We start from the raw sequence: 16,472 nt of genomic DNA, 5'->3' as shown, positions 1-16,472 counted from the left end.
CTTAGATTTTTTTTAATGTAATTTTTTTTTTGGGGGGGGGGTCTTTTTTCTTAAAACTGCACTGTTGGTTAAGGGCTTGTAAGTAAGCATTTCACTGTAAGGTCTACTACATCTGTTGTGTTAACAAATACAGTTTGATTTCATTTGATTTCATTTGATTTGATGGGAGAGCCATAGGATTTGACCGAATATTGTGGATTTCTCCCCAACACAGTGACTGGAGTAATTTTGGGGCGACTTTATGACAAGCCGAAAGAGTTTTGAGCATTCTGAGCCCGAACGGTTTCCATGACATTTTCCAGTCTGTGACATCTTTATTCTAAGTCTTTGGTGGACCGACTGAAGAATTTAAAAAGGTGAAGACCTACAGAAGGAGCAAATAGAAAATAATATTATACCTCATAAAATAACCCCAAAGTCACTGCTGTGTACTTCTAAACTATAAAACTACACAACAGTGTTTGGAATGATAATTGATTATCTGCCTAGCAGCTAACTTGTTCTAATCTGATTGGTCAGATGTTTGTTGTTGACATAGAGATGGTAGATGGTTGGAAGCAAACCGAAAGTGGCTGAGTTGACTCATGGCTGTGAAGTTGGTCATTTGATCATTGAATTTGATCCATCCAAAACCCTCAAACTACAATAAAAGACAAGAATAAGTGGGTGGAACAATGATGATTGTATAAATGTAGAGAATGTTGACCTCCTGGCAGGACAGAATGAACTCATCCAGAGTGACAACTCCATCTCTGTTCTTGTCCATCTTCTGGAAGAAGGCATCCACATGTTGTTTGGGAGTGTCTGTCTTCAGGGCAGGGTAGGTGTACTTTCCCATCATGTCATATATCGCACTGACGATGTCTGTCATCTCCTGTAAAACACACACAAAAAATACACAAAACCACAGCATATGAAGCAAAATATATGCAATAATATTTGCCTGTTGTTGTTAACCTCTTCAACCTATTGTTGGCCAGGTCGCAGTTGCAATTGAGAACTGGTCTCAACTAGACTACCTGGTTAAATAAAGGTGAAAAAAAAATATGGGGGCGCTATTTCATTATTGGATAAAAAACGTGCCCGTTTTAAGCGCAATATTTTGTCACGAAAAGATGCTCGACTATGCATATAATTGGCAGCTTTGGAAAGAAAACACTCCGACTTTCCAAAACTGCAAAGATATTATCTGTGCGTGCCACAGAACGCATGCTACAGGCAAAACCAAGATGAAACCTCAAACAGGAAATGAGCAGAATTTTTGAGGCTCTGTTTTCCATCGTCTCCTTATATGGCTGTGAATGTGCCATGAACGAGCCTAAGCTCTCTGCCGTTCGTCCAAGGTGTCTGCAGCATTGTGACGTATTTGTAGGCATATCATTGGAAGATTGGCCATAAGAGACTACATTTGCCAGCGGTCCGCCTGGTGTCCTTTGTCTAAATTGGTGCTTAATCTTCAGCTGCAGGCATTTTCCCATGGGATTCAGAGGGGAAAGCACACTTCCACGAACAATATATCATCGAAGAGATATGTGAAAAACACGTTGAGGATTGATTCTAAACAACGTTTAACATGTTTCAGTCGATATTATGGAGTTAATTTGGAAAAAAGTTTGGCGTTTTGACGAATGAATTTGTTTTTCTTTTGGTAGCCAAACATGACGCAGAAAACGGACCGATTTCTCCTGTACAAATAATCTTTCAGGAAAACCTGAACATTTGCTATCTAACTGAGAGTCTCCTCATGTTAAAATGTTGCCTGCTGAATGCTAACTCTAAATGCTAATGCTAGCTATCAATAGCTATCAATACTGTTACACAAATGCTAGTTTTGCTATGGTTGAGAAGCATATTTTTGAAAATCTGAGATGACAGTGTTGTTAACAAAAGGCTAGGCTTGAGAGCTAGCATATTGATTTGATTTCATTTACGATTTTCATGAATAGTTAACGTTGTGTTATGCTAATGAGCTTGCGGATAGATTTACACAATCCTGGATACAGGTTTTTTTAGTAGCTAAATGTGACGCACAAAATGGAGCGATTTCTCCTAAACAAATAATCTTTCAGGAAAAACTGAACATTTGCTATCTAACTGAGAGTCTCCTCATTGAAAACATCCAAAGTTCTTCAAAGGTAAATGATTTTATTTGAATGCTTTTCTGGTTTTTGTGAAAATGTTGCCTGCTGAATGCTAACGCTAAATGCTAATGCTAGCTATCAATAGCTATCAATACTGTTACACAAATGCTAATTTTGCTATGGTTGAGAAGCATATTTTTGAAAATCTGAGATGACAGTGTTGTTAACAAAAGGCTAAGCTTGAGAGCTAGCATATTGATTTAATTTCATTTGCGATTTTCATGAATAGTTAACTTTGCGTTATGGTAATGAGCTTGAGGCTGTATTCACGATCCCGGATCCGGGATGGCTCGACGCAAGATGTTAAATGGTGAAATAACCACACGCAATATTTAAGTACACACACCTCCTTGTTGATGTAGCCATCTCTGTTGATGTCGTACAGGTTGAACGTCCACGTCAGTTTCTCCCTCACTGAACCCCTCAGCAGGGTGGACAGCGCCATGATAAAGCCCTGGAGGAGGGAGAGAGTGACAGAATGAGACGGCGTATCAGGGAGAACAAGAAGATGAAGGATCCAGAATACAAAAAAGGGTTAGTCATCTGATTGTGAGAAAGAGAAAGAGAGAGATCGAGGGGAGGAGTAGAGAGACAGTAGAGGAATGTTTACCTCAAACTTGATGGATCCACTGTGTGCTGAGTCAAAGGCGTTGAACAGGTAGTGTGCGTAGGTACTGGCATCTGCAGAGCATTGGAGAGAAGAGATACACTATGTATACAAAGTATGTGGACACCCCTTCAAATTAGTGGATTCTGCTATTTCAGCCACACCAATCGCTGACAAGTGTATAAAATTGAGCACACAGCCATGCAATCTCCATAGACAAACATTGGCAGTAGACTGGCCGTACTGAAGAGCACAGTGACTTTCAATGTGGCACCATCATGTAATGCCACCTTTCCAACAAATCAGTTCGTCAAATCTCTGCCCTGCCAGAGCTGCTCCAGTCAACTCTAAGTGCTGTTATTGTGAAGTGTAAATGTCTAGGAGCAACAACGGCTCAGCAGCGAAGTGGTAGGCCACACAAGTTCACAGAACGGGACCGTTGAGTGCTGAAGCGCGTAGCGCATAAAAATCGTCTGTCCTCAGTTGCAACACTCACTATTGAGTTCCAAACGGCCTCTGGAAGCAACATCAGCACAATAAATGTTTGTCAGTAGCTTCATGAAATCGAATTCCATGGCCAAGCAACCACACACAAGCCTGAGATCACCATGAGCAATGCCAAGCGTCGGCTGGAGTGCTTTAAAGCTCGCCGCCATTGGACTCAGTAGCAGTGGAAACACATTCTCTGATGAATCCCGCTTCACTGACTGGCAGTCCGACAGATGAATCTGGGTTTGGCGGATACCAGGAGAACCCTACCTGCCCCAATACAAAGTGCTAACTCTAAAGTTTGGTGGAGGAGGAATAATGGTCTGGGGCTGTTTTTCATGGTTTGGGCTAGGCCCCTTAGCTCCACTTAAGGGAAATCTTAACGCTAGAGAATACTATTACAATCGCCCCCGCGGACAAAGCGAGGTTCATACAGAAAGTATTTGTCAACATCGGTGTGTAAGAACTTGACTGGCCTGCACAGAGCCCTGACCTCAACCCCATCTAACACCTTTGGAATGAATTGGAACGCTGACTGCGAGCCAGACCTAATCACCGAACATCAGTGCCCGACCTCACCAAGGCTCTTGTGGCTGAATAGAAGCAAGTCCCCGGAGCAATGTTCCAACATCTAGTGGAAAGCCTTCCTAGAAGAGTGGAGGTTGTTATAGCAGCAAAGGGGTGACCAACTCCATTGTAATGCCCATGGTTTTGGAGTGAGATGTTGGACTAGCACGTGTCCACATACATTTGGTCATGTAATGTATGTGTTACCCTTTATGTGATCAGAACACAAATCCACTGCACAACTCAACACCTTTTAAAGGTTATGTACACACACACACAAACTCATTCCCTACCTCCATGGGGAAAGAACTGTGCGTATATCTGTTTGAAGGTGTCCTCATTCACCACCCCACTAGGGCACTCCTATGATGGAGAGAGAGGCAGAGAAAGACAGAGAAAATAGGGAGAAAAGAGAGAGATCAGCCATAGAGAGAGTGGCGGACACTAATTGATGAAGTATGGAGAAATGGAGTGACACACACAGAGTGACTACATACGTTTTTGAAGCCTCGGTAGAGCACTTGCAGCTCTTGCTTGCTGAAGTTGGTCTGAGCCTCTAGTTTGTCCAGCCCTTCTGGCCGATGACACACAATGCTCAACTCAAAATCATCATCTATTTTATCTAGGGAGAGACAGAGCATCAATATCATCCGAGGGAATTTACACAAAATGTTGCATTTTCATCAGCTATAGAAAGGAGTAATAATGTAGGTAGGGAGAGAGAAGAGAGGACATAATAGCACAGAGAGGAGATGGATCTCAGAGAGAGAGTGAGAGGTCATTGTAGAAATACCTGTGTTCCTCCACCTCAGTCACCTGACCGAGTCACTGTTCAATGATACTGTACACTCTTAGAAAAAAAGGTGCTATCTAGACTCTAAAATGGTTTTCCGGCTGTCCCCATAGGAGAACCCTTTGAAGAACCCCTTTTGGTTCCAGGAAGAACCCTTTTCGGTTACCTGGAACCAAAAAGGGTTCTCCTATGGGGACAGCCGTAGAAGCCTTTTGGAACCCCTTTTTCTAAGAATGAACAGTCGTACAAAACCAGCCTTACACACAGGTAATGGTCGTACACTTTCCCTACTCTCTCTCAATACTCATGGCATCTTCATTCATATGGAACAGTTTCACTATGCAGAAAATCGGAGAGACACTTTACGCTCAGCAGTGGTAACATGCCAGGTCACTATCTGGGTTGAAAATCCTGGCTAACCCCCAATGGTAACTTCTCAGGCTCAATGTGGATATACCCTAATGTTAACTACTCAGGCTCAACGTGGATAACCCCCAGTGGTAACTACTCAGGCTAAACGTGGATAACCCCCAGTGGTAACTACTCAGGCTCAACGTGGATAACCCCCAGTGGTAACTACTGAGGCTCAACGTGGATAACCCCCAATGGTAACTACTCAGCCTCAATGTGGATAACCCCCAATGGTAACTACTCAGGCTCAATGTGGATAACCCCCAATGGTAACTACTCAGGCTCAACGTGGATATGCCCCAGTGGTATCTACTCAGCCTCCACATGAATAACCCCCAATGGTAACTACTCAGGCTCAATGTGGATAAACCCCAGTGGTAACTACTCAGGCTTAATGTGGATAACCCCCAATGGTAACTACTCAGCCTCAACGTGGATAACCCCCAATGGTAACTACTCACCCTCAACGTGGATAACCCCCAATGGTAACTACTCAGGCTCAACGTGGATATGACCCAGTGGTAACTACTCAGCCTCAATGTCGATAACCCCCAATGGTAACTACTCACCCTCAACGTGGATAACCCCTAATGTTAACTACTCAGGCTCAAAGTAGATAACCCCCAATGGTAACTACTCACGCTCAAAGTAGATAACCCCCAATGGTAACTACTCAGGCTCAATGTGGATAACCCCCAGTGGTAACTACTCAGGCTCAATGTGGATAACCCCCAGTGGTAACTACTCAGGCTCAACGTGGATAACCCCCAGTGGTAACTACTCAGGCTCAATGTGGATAACCCCAAATGGTAACTACTCAGGCTCAATGTGGATAACCCCCAGTGGTAACTACTCAGGCTCAATGTGGATAACCCCCAGTGGTAACTACTCAGGCTCAATGTGGATAACCCCCAGTGGTAACTACTCAGGCTCAATGTGGATAACCCCCAATGGTAACTACTCAGCCTCAACGTGGATAACCCCCAATGGTAACTACTCAGGATAAACGTGTTTAACCCAGAAGTGGTAACTACTCAGCCTCAATGTGGATAACCCCCAGTGGTAACTACTCAGCCTCAACGTGGATAACCGCAAGTGGTAACTACTCAGCCTCAACGTGGATATACCGTAATGGTAACTACTCAGGCTCAACGTGGATAACCCCCAGTGGTAACTACTCAGGCTCAACGTGGATAACCCCAATGGTAACTACTCAGGCTCAACGTGGGTATACCCTAATGGTAATTACTCAGGCCCAACGTGGATAACCCCCAGTGGTAACTAATCAGCCTCAATGTGGATAACCCCCAGTGGTAACTACTCAGCCTCAATGTGGATAACCCCAAGTGGTAACTACTCAGCCTCAATGTGGATAACCCCCAGTGGTATCTACTCAGCCTCAATGTGGATAACCCCCAGTGGTAACTACTCAGCCTCAACGTGGATAACCCCAAGTGGTAACTACTCAGCCTCAATGTGGATAACCCCCAGTGGTAACTACTCAGGCTCAATGTGGATAACCCCCAATGGTAAAAACTCAGCCTCAATGTGGATAACCCCCAGTGGTAACTACTCACCCTCACCGTGGATTAGCACATATGGTAACTACTCAGCCTCAACGTGGATAAACCCCAATGGTAACTACTAAACCTCAATGTGGATAACCCCCAGTGGTAACAACTCAGCCTCAACGTGGATAACCCCCAGTGGTAACTACTCACCCTCAACGTGGATAACCCCCGGTGGCAACTACTCCCCCTCAACGTGGATAACCCCCAATGGTAACTACTCAGGCTCAATGTGGATAACCCCCAATGGTAACTACTCAGGCTCAACGTGGATATACCCTAATGGTAACTACTCAGCCTCAACGTGGATATACCCTAATGGTAACTACTCAGCCTCAACGTGGATAACCCCCAATGGTAACTACTCAGGATCAACGTGGATAACCCCCAGTGGTAACTACTCAGCCTCACGTGGATAACCCCCAATGGTAACTACTCACCCTCAACGTGGATAACCCCCAATGGTAACTACTCAGCCTGAACGTGGATAACCCCCAATGGCAACTACTCAGGCTCAATGTGGATATACCCTAATGGTAACTACTCAGGCTCAATGTGGATATACCCTAATGGTAACTACTCAGGCTCAATGTGGATAACCCCAGTGGTAACTACTCAGGCTCAACGTGGATAACCCCCAATGGTAACTACTCAGCCTCAACGTGGATAACCACCAATGGCAACTACTCAGGCTCAATGTGAATATACCCTAATGGTAACTACTCAGGCTCAATGTGGATAACCCCAGTGGTAACTACTCAGCGTCAACGAGAATAACCCCCAATGGTAACTACTCAGAATAAACGTTGAGAACCCCCAATGGTAACTACTCAGGCTCAACGTGGATAACCCCCAGTGGTAACATCTCAGCCTCAAAGTGGATAATCCCCAGTGGTAACTACTCAGCCTCAACGTTGATAACCCCCAATGGCAACTACTCAGGCTCAACGTGGATATACCCTAATGGTAACTACTCAGGCTCAACGTGGATAAACCCCAGTGGTAACTACTCAGGCTCAACGTGGATAACCCCCAATGGTACCTACTCAGGCTCAACGTGGATAACCCCCAATGGTACCTACTCAGGCTCAACGTGGATAACCCCCAATGGTACCTACTCAGGCTCAACGTGGATAACCCCCAATGGTAACTACTCAGGCTCAACGTGGATAACCCCCAGTGGTAACTACTCAGCCTCAACGTGGATAACCCCAAGTGGTAACTACTCACCCTCAACGTGGATAACCCCCAATGGTAACTACTCACCCTCAACGTGGATAACCCCAAGTGGTAACTACTCACCCTCAACGTGGATAACCCCCAGTGGTAACTACTCAGCCTCAACGTGGATAACCCCCAGTGGTAACTACTCAGCCTCAACGTGGATAACCCCAAGTGGTAACTACTCAGCCTCAACGTGGATAACCCCCAGTGTTAACTACTCACCCTCAACGTGGATAACCCCCAGTGGTAACTACTCAGCCTCAATGTGGATAACCCCCAGTGGTAACTACTCACCCTCAATGTGGATAACCCCCAGTGGTAACTACTCACCCTCAACGTGGATAACCCCCAGTGGTAACTACTCAGCCTCAACGTGGATAACCCCAAGTGGTAACTACTCACCCTCAACGTGGATAACCCCCAGTGGTAACTACTCACCCTCAACGTGGATAACCCCCAGTGGTAACTACTCAGCCTCAACGTGGATAACCCCCGCTGGCAACTACTCACCCTCAACGTGGATAACCCCCAGTGGTAACTACTCACCCTCAACGTGGATAACCCCCGCTGGCAACTACTCAGCCTCAATGTGGATAAACCCCAGAACGTGCAGTAGTTTAACCCACACAGATAAGTACTATAATAGTTATAGAATGGAGACTCTGCTCCACTCATCTTCTCCCTCCTCATTATACATCTCTTTATTTCTCTCTCTCTCTCTGTTGATTTTTGTCTCTTTCTTTACCCCTGTACTCCTCTGTCTACTCTTATCTAAACATTCTATAGGACCTGTCCTGCTCTCTGTCTCACTCATTCCCCTTTCTCACTCTGTATCCCCTCTCACTGACTGCATTTACTATCATTCTACCTGCCTCTCTCCTCTTTCTCTCTCCCTGTCCTTCACTTTATGCAAGTGACTCTCACTCATTCATCAACAAGTTGGTGCTGGGATGTGTGTGTGTGTGTTTGCTTGAGAGGAGTTGTGCGTGTGCGTGTGCGTGTGCGTGTGTGTGTGGGCATTTTTCACTGTACAGCATAATGTAGCTGTGCTTAACTTGCCTGAAAGTAACTTTATTAAACTGTCGTTATATCCGTTCAACAATACCCAACAATGACACAAGTCATTGTCCCTCATGTAGACCAACCAATAGTTATTATTATTATCAATAAAATACATGCCACTATGAATCTAGTCAAATCTACTTGTAGTAATCACAATCCACCAGTAGAGGGAGACAGATAGTTTTGGTCATTGTGACGTTCCTTTTCCCCTCTGTCAACATCTTGTATTCTCTTATATTGTCCTTATGGTGTTGTTTCCATAACCTCACTGACCATGAGAAAGCAAACACTCCTGGAGTCATATCACCATTTTATTATTGAGTATATAATCCAGACTCTTTCTCTATTTTTCTCTCCCTTATCCTCTCTCTTTCCTCTCTCCCTTTCCCCCCTCTTCCCCCCCCTCTCTCCTGTTCTCTTCCCTCTATCCCTTTCCCCCTCCCCTCTCCCCCTCTGCCCCTCCTGTTCTCTTCCCTCTGTCCCTTTCCCCCCACCCTCTCCCCCTCTGCCCCTCCTGTTCTCTTCCCTCTATCCCTTTCCCCCTCCCTCTCCCCCTCTGCCCCTCCTGTTCTCTTCCCTCTATCCCTTTCCCCCCACCATCTCCCCCTCTGCCCCTCCTGTTCTCTTCCCTCTATCCCTTTCCCCCTCCCTCTCCCCCTCTGCCCCTCCTGTTCTCTTCCCTCTATCCCTTTCCCCCTCCCTCTCCCCCTCTGCCCCTCCTGTTCTCTTCCCTCTATCCCTTTCCCCCTCCCTCTCCCCCTCTGACCCTCCTGTTCTCTTCCCTCTATCCCTTTCCCCCTCCCTCTCCCCCTCTCCCTCTCCTGTTCTCTTCCCTCTATCCCTTTCCCCCTCTCCCAACTCTCCCTCTCCTGTTGTCTTCCCTCTACCGCTTTCCCCCTCCCTCTCCCCCTCTCCCTCTCCTGTTCTCTTCCCTCTATCCCTTTCCCCCTCTCCCCCTCTCCCACCTCTCCCTCTCCTGTTCTCTTCCCTCTATCCCTTTCCCCCTCCCTCTCCCCCTCTCCCTCTCCTGTTCTCTTCCCTCTATCCCTTTCCCCCTCCCTCTCCCACCTCTCCCTCTCCTGTTCTCTTCCCTCTATCCCTTTCCCCCTCCCTCTCCCCCTCCTGTTCTCTTCCCTCTATCCCTTTCCCCCTCCCTCTCCCCTTCTCCCTCTCCTGTTATCTTCCCTCTATCCCTTTCCCCCTCCCTCTCCCCCTCTCCCTCTCCTGTTCTTTTCCCTCTATCCCTTTCCCCCTCCCTCTCCCCCTCTGCCCCTCCTGTTCTCTTCCCTCTATCCCTTTCCCCCTCTCCCCCTCTCCCTCTCCTGTTCTCTTCCCTCTATCCCTTTCCCCCTCCCTCTACCCCCTCTCCCTCTCCTGTTCTCTTCCCTCTATCCCTTTCCCCCTCCCTCTCCCCCTCTCCCTCTCCTGTTCTCTTCCCTCTATCCCTTTCCCCCTCCCTCTTCCCCCTCTCCCTCTCCTGTTCTCTTCCCTCTATCCCTTTCCCCCTCCCTCTCCCCCTCTCCCTCTCCTGTTCTCTTCCCTCTATCCCTTTCCCCCTCCCTCTCCCCCTCTGCCCCTCCTGTTCTCTTCCCTCTGTCCCTTTCCCCCTCTCCCTCTCCTGTTCTCTTCCCTCTATCCCTCTCCCCCTGTCCCTCTCCTGTTCTCTTCCCTCTATCCCTTTCCCCCTCCCTCTCCCCCTCTGCCCCTCCTGTTCTCTTCCCTCTATCCCTTTCCCCCTCCCTCTCCCCCTCTGCCCCTCCTGTTCTCTTCCCTCTATCCCTTTCCCCTCTCCCTCTCCTGTTCTCTTTCCTCTATCCCTTTCCCCCTCTCCCCACTCTCCCACCTCTCCCTCTTCGTTCTCTTCCCTATATCCCTTTCCCCCTCCCTCTCCCCCTCTGCCCCTCCTGTTCTCTTCCCTCTATCCCTTTCCCCCTCCCTCTCCCCCTCTCCCTCTCCTGTTCTCTTCCCTCTATCCCTTTCCCCCTCTCCCCCTCTCCCTCTTCTGTTCTCTTCCCTCTATCCCTTTTCCCCCTCTCCCCCTCTCCCACCTCTCCCTCTCCTGTTCTCTTCCCTCTATCCCTTTCCCCCTCCCTCTCCCCCTATCCCTCTCCTGTTCTCTTCCCTCTATCCCTTTCCCCCTCTCCCCCTCTCCCTCTTCTGTTCTCTTCCCTCTAACCCTTTCCCCCTCTCCCTCTTCTGTTCTCTTCCCTCTATCCCTTTCCCCCTCTCCCCCTCTCCCCCCTCTCCCTCTTCTGTTCTCTTCCCTCTATCCCTTTCCCCCCTCTCCCCCTCTCCCTCTTCTGTTCTCTTCCCTCTGTCCCTTTCCCCCTCTCCCCCCATCCCCCTCTCCCCCTCCCTCTCTCACCTCACCCTCTCCTGTTCTCTTCCCTCTATCCCTTTCCCCCTCTCCCCCATCCCCTCTCCCACTCCCTCTCCCACCTCTCCCTCTCCTGTTCTCTTCCCTCTATCCCTTTCCCCCTCTCCACCCATCCCCCTCTCCCCCTCCCACCTCTCCGTCTCCTGTTCTCCTCCCTCTGTCCCTTTCCCCCACCCTCTCCTGTTCTCTTCCCTCTATCCCTTTCCCCCTCTCCCACTCCCTCTCCCACCTCTCCCTCTCCTGTTCTCTTCCCTCTATCCCTTTCCCCCTCTCCCCCATCCCCCTCTCCCACTCCCTCTCCCACCTCTCCCTCTCCTGTTCTCTTCCCTCTATCCCTTTCCCCCTCCCCCTCTCCCCCTCCCTCTCCCACCTCTCCCTCTCCTGTTCTCTTCCCCCTCTCTCTCGTTCTACTCAAACTGATCCCTGCAATCCTTCCATATGAGACTCTCGTTTGCATAATCTGAGTTAGCCTAATCTGTTTCGTCCCCCAGCGACCAGCTGCCTCTCATTGGCCACTTATCAGTGAGGAACGCTCTCTATGAAGCAGAACCACTATTCTGTCATCACAACACTGAACAGGTATATGGATCACACACACCCATATTACACACTATTACACACACACCAATAGATTTACACAGCATTCCACCCACTCACAGCCAGTGGAGATAAGATACTGCATTCTAAATTCCATTTGACTAAAGCAACTTTGCGACTTCAGGACAGGGTGACACAAATTGACATACTGTAACTAAACCTTCACTTTGCATGCCTTCGGGTTACCCTTCACTCACACCAATAAATCACTGGGAAATGTTAAGCAGTGTTACTGCTAACGTACATAATCACTGGGAAATGTTAAGCAGTGTTACTGCTAATGTACATAATCACTGGGAAATGTTAAGCAGTGTTACTGCTAATGTACATAATCACTGGGAAATGTTAAGCAGTGTTACTGCTAATGTACATAATCACTGGGAAATGTTAAGCAGTGTTACTGCTAATGTACATAATCACTGGGAAATGTTAAGCAGTGTTACTGCTAATGTACATAATCACTGGGAAATGTTAAGCAGTGTTACTGCTAATGTACATAATCACTGGGAAATGTTAAGCAGTGTTACTGCTAATGTACATAATCACTGGGAAATGTTAAGCAGTGTTACTGCTAATGTACATAATCACTGGGAAATGTTAAGCAGTGTTACTGCTAATGTACATAATCACTGGGAAATGTTAAGCAGTGTTACTGCTAATGTACATAATCACTGGGAAATGTTAAGCAGTGTTACTGCTAATGTACATAATCACTGGGAAATGTTAAGCAGTGTTACTGCTAATGTACATAATCACTGGGAAATGTTAAGCAGTGTTACTGCTAATGTACATAATCACTGGGAAATGTTAAGCAGTGTTACTGCTAATGTACATAATCATTGGCCTTTTGAAGGGCTCTAAGTCCAACACTGACAGACAGTGACATCTCACATATTCTTAGGAAGTGCAAAAGAAACACATCCATTATTAAAAAGAGGCAGACACTGGCCGACACAAATTCAATGACTCAGAAAAGCAGACCCACACACACCATCGCACTAAATATTACGCTAATGTCATGACACAGTCCGTGTGAAATGCATTAGAGTGCCGTTTGTCTGCTCATCCCCACGGACAAGAAGAGTCTGCTATCATCAACACACGATGAAAAAAAACACTGTAGTAGATAGTCAACTGAGGCTGTCGTCACAGGATGTCTTGGTTAATAGGCACTCTCACAACCTGCAATACTCTGTATGAGCGTTGGTGAGAGGAGGAATATTAGAGAGGATGGGAGGGAGGGAAGGAAAGGAGGATGAGAGCAAAACCAGGGATGTGCAAGGGTTGGGTTGAGAGTGAGGAGAAAGATGTAGATCATGAATCAGAGTGTGTGGGAGAAAAGAACGAAGAAGTGATAAAACCAGAAAGAAATGTGGAATGAGGAGGAGGGGGGAGCAAAAAGAGAGAGGGAGGAGTGGAATTGGGGACAAGACGGAGAGGATGACAGAAAGAGAGAGGGAGAGAGAGAGACAGAAAGAGACAGAGGGAGATATGGAGAGAGAGAGCGGGAGAGAGAGAGAAAGAGAGAGGGAGACAGAGCGAGAAATGGAGAGAGCTAGAGAGAGAGGGGGAGAGAGAGAGAAAGAGAGAGGGGGAGAGAGAGTGAGAGACAGAGGGAGATATGGAGAGAGAGAGAGAGCGGGAGAGAGAGAAAGAGAGAGGGGGAGAGAGAGAGAGAGAGAGAGGGAGATATGGAGAGAGAGAGAGCGAGAGAGAGAAAGAGAGAGGGAGACAGGAGGAGACAGAGCGAGATATAGAGAGAGAGAGCAGGAGAGAGAGAGAGACAGAGGGAGATGTGGAGAGAGAGATACGGAGAGAGGGAGATATGGAGAGAGAGATACGGAGAAAGAGAGAGGGGGAGAGAGAGAGAGGGAGATATGGAGAGAGAGATACGGAGAGAGAGATACGGAGAGAGAGAGAGACAGAGAGAGAGAGAGAGGGAGATATGGAGAGAGAGATATGGAGAAAGAGAGAGGGGGAGAGAGAGAGAGAGAGGGAGATATGGAGAGAGAGATATGGAGAAAGAGAGAGGGGGAGAGAGAGAGAGGGAGATATGGAGAGAGAGATACGGAGAGAGAGATACGGAGAGAGAGAGAGACAGAGAGAGAGAGAGAGGGAGATATGGAGAGAGAGATATGGAGAAAGAGAGAGGGGGAGAGAGAGAGAGGGAGATATGGAGAGAGAGATACGGAGAGAGAGATACGGAGAGAGAGAGAGACAGAGAGAGAGAGAGAGGGAGATATGGAGAGAGAGATATGGAGAAAGAGAGAGGGGGAGAGAGACAGAGGGAGATGTGGAGAGAGAGATACGGAGAGAGGGAGATATGGAGAGAGAGATACGGAGAAAGAGAGAGGGGGAGAGAGAGAGAGGGAGATATGGAGAGAGAGATATGGAGAAAGAGAGATGGGGAGAGAGAGAGAGGGAGATATGGAGAGAGAGATACGGAGAGAGAGAGAGACAGAGAGAGAGAGAGAGGGAGATATGGAGAGAGAGATATGGAGAAAGAGAGAGGGGGAGAGAGACAGAGGGAGATATGGAGAAAGAGAGAGGGGGAGAGAGACAGAGGGAGATGTGGAGAGAGAGATACGGAGAGAGGGAGATATGGAGAGAGAGATACGGAGAGAGAGAGAGACAGAGAGAGAGAGAGAGGGAGATATGGAGAGAGAGATATGGAGAAAGAGAGGGGGAGAGAGACAGAGGGAGATATGGAGAAAGAGAGAGGGGGAGAGAGACAGAGGGAGATGTGGAGAGAGATACGGAGAGAGGGAGATATGGAGAGAGAGATACGGAGAAAGAGAGAGGGGGAGAGAGAGAGAGGGAGATATGGAGAGAGAGATATGGAGAAGAGAGAGGGGGAGAGAGAGAGAGGGAGATATGGAGAAAGAGAGAGGGGGAGAGAGAGAGAGAGAGAGAGATATGGAGAAAGAGAGAGGGGGAGAGAGAGAGAGGGAGATATGGAGAGAGAGAGAGCGGTAGAGAGAGAGAAAGAGAGGGAGACAGGAGGAGACAGAGCGAGATATAGAGAGAGAGCGGGAGAGAGAGAGAGAGACAGAGGGAGATGTGGAGAGAGATATGACAGAGAAAGGAAGACGAGAAAGGGTTTGGGAGACAGGAAGGCAGGAAAAGACAGGAAGGGACAGAAGAAATGAGCAAGAGAGAGAGGGAGAGTGGCAGGAAGCAAGAAGAGTAAGACAACATTGCTGCAGGGAGCCCGAGTAAGGGATGGAAGGATGGGGGCGGAGGAGAAGGAATGACACATTCACCAGAGAGAAAAAGCCATCAAAAGCTTCTGTCGGAGCTGGCTGTCATCAGCCCCATGTCACTAAGACCCTGTCAGACTGTTACAGAGAAGAGACACACACACACACTGTCACAGAGATAACATGCATCAGAAAACATCAGAGATGGAAAGACCCAGATAGGATAACACACCTCCGTAGCACAGCTCTAATAAGGTCAAGCTAGGATACTATATTTAACAAGGAACTATAACTGTAATCTGACGTTACCACTAGCCCTACTCTCTTAGAAAAAAGGTGTTATCTAAAAGGGTTCTTCAGCTGCCCCAATAGGAGAATCCTTTGAAGAACTCATTTCGGTTCCTATACAATTGAATTCAGAAGTTCACATACACTTAGGTTAGAGTCATTAAAACGCGTTTTCAACCACTCCACAAATTTCTTGTTAATTAACAAACTATTGTTTTGGCAAGTCGCTTAGGACATCTACTTTGTGCATGACACAAGTCATTTTTTCAACAATTGTTTACAGACAGATTATTTCACTTATAATTCAATGCATCACAATTCCAAAGGGTCAGAAGTTTACATACACTAAGATGAATGTGCCTTTAAACGGCTTGGAAAATTCCAGACACTGATGTCATGTCTTTAGAAGCTTCTGATAGGCAGATTGACATCATTTGAGTCAATTGGAGGTGTACCTGTGGATGTATTTCAAGGCCTACCTACAAACTCAGTGCCTCTTTGCTTGACATCATGGGAAAATCAAAAGAAATCAGCCAAGACCTCCACAAGTCTGGTTCATCCTTGGGAGCAAATTCCCAATGCCAGAAGGTACCACGTTTATCTGTGCAATCAACAGTACGCAAGTATAAACACAATGGGACCACACAGCCGTCATACCGCTCAGGAAGGAGACGCGTTCTGTCTCCTAGAGATGAACGTACTCTGGTGCGAAAAGTGAAAATCAATCCCAGAACAACAGCAAAGGACCTTGTGAAGATTGAGGAAACAGGTACAAAGGGATCTATATCCATATTAAAATGAGTATTATATCGACATAACCTGAAAGGTCGCTCAGCAAGGAAGAAGCCACTGCTCCAAAACCGCCATAAAAAAGCAAAACTATGGTTTGCAACTGCACATGGGGACAAAGATCGTACTTTTTGGAGAAATGTCCTCTGGTCTGACGAAACAAAAATAGAACTGTTTGACCATAATGACCATCGTTATGTTTGGAGGAAAACTTCCAAAGTTGTGGCAAAATGGCTTAAAGACAACGATGTCAAGGTATTGGAGTGGCCATCACAAAGCCCTGACCTCAATCCTATAGAAGATTTGTGGGCAGAACTGAAAAAGTGTGTGCAACAAGGAGGCCGACAAACCTGATTCAG

At 47.2% G+C, this 16,472-nt stretch overlaps 1 protein-coding gene across 3 annotated transcripts in view; it reads right to left on the bottom strand.

Annotated features, from left to right (window-relative positions):
- LOC124011222 (Kv channel-interacting protein 1-like) overlaps positions 1 to 16,472 on the bottom strand; it is an 82,133-nt gene that overhangs the window by 2,568 nt on the left and 63,093 nt on the right. For all 3 annotated transcript variants that reach the window (XM_046324362.1, XM_046324363.1, XM_046324364.1), the window contains 5 exons: positions 4,302 to 4,426; positions 4,098 to 4,167; positions 2,752 to 2,822; positions 2,488 to 2,595; positions 707 to 874 (listed from right to left, as the gene is read on the bottom strand). In XM_046324362.1, the coding sequence (XP_046180318.1) occupies positions 707 to 874; positions 2,488 to 2,595; positions 2,752 to 2,822; positions 4,098 to 4,167; positions 4,302 to 4,426 (542 nt within the window). The remainder of the gene's footprint in view (positions 1 to 706; positions 875 to 2,487; positions 2,596 to 2,751; positions 2,823 to 4,097; positions 4,168 to 4,301; positions 4,427 to 16,472) is intronic.

This window comes from Oncorhynchus gorbuscha, linkage group LG23, assembly GCF_021184085.1.
Source record: "Oncorhynchus gorbuscha isolate QuinsamMale2020 ecotype Even-year linkage group LG23, OgorEven_v1.0, whole genome shotgun sequence".
Taxonomy (NCBI): Eukaryota; Metazoa; Chordata; class Actinopteri; order Salmoniformes; family Salmonidae; genus Oncorhynchus; species Oncorhynchus gorbuscha.
The sequence above is the reverse complement of the archived record's forward strand: the minus strand, read 5'-3'. Positions and strand labels throughout refer to the sequence as shown.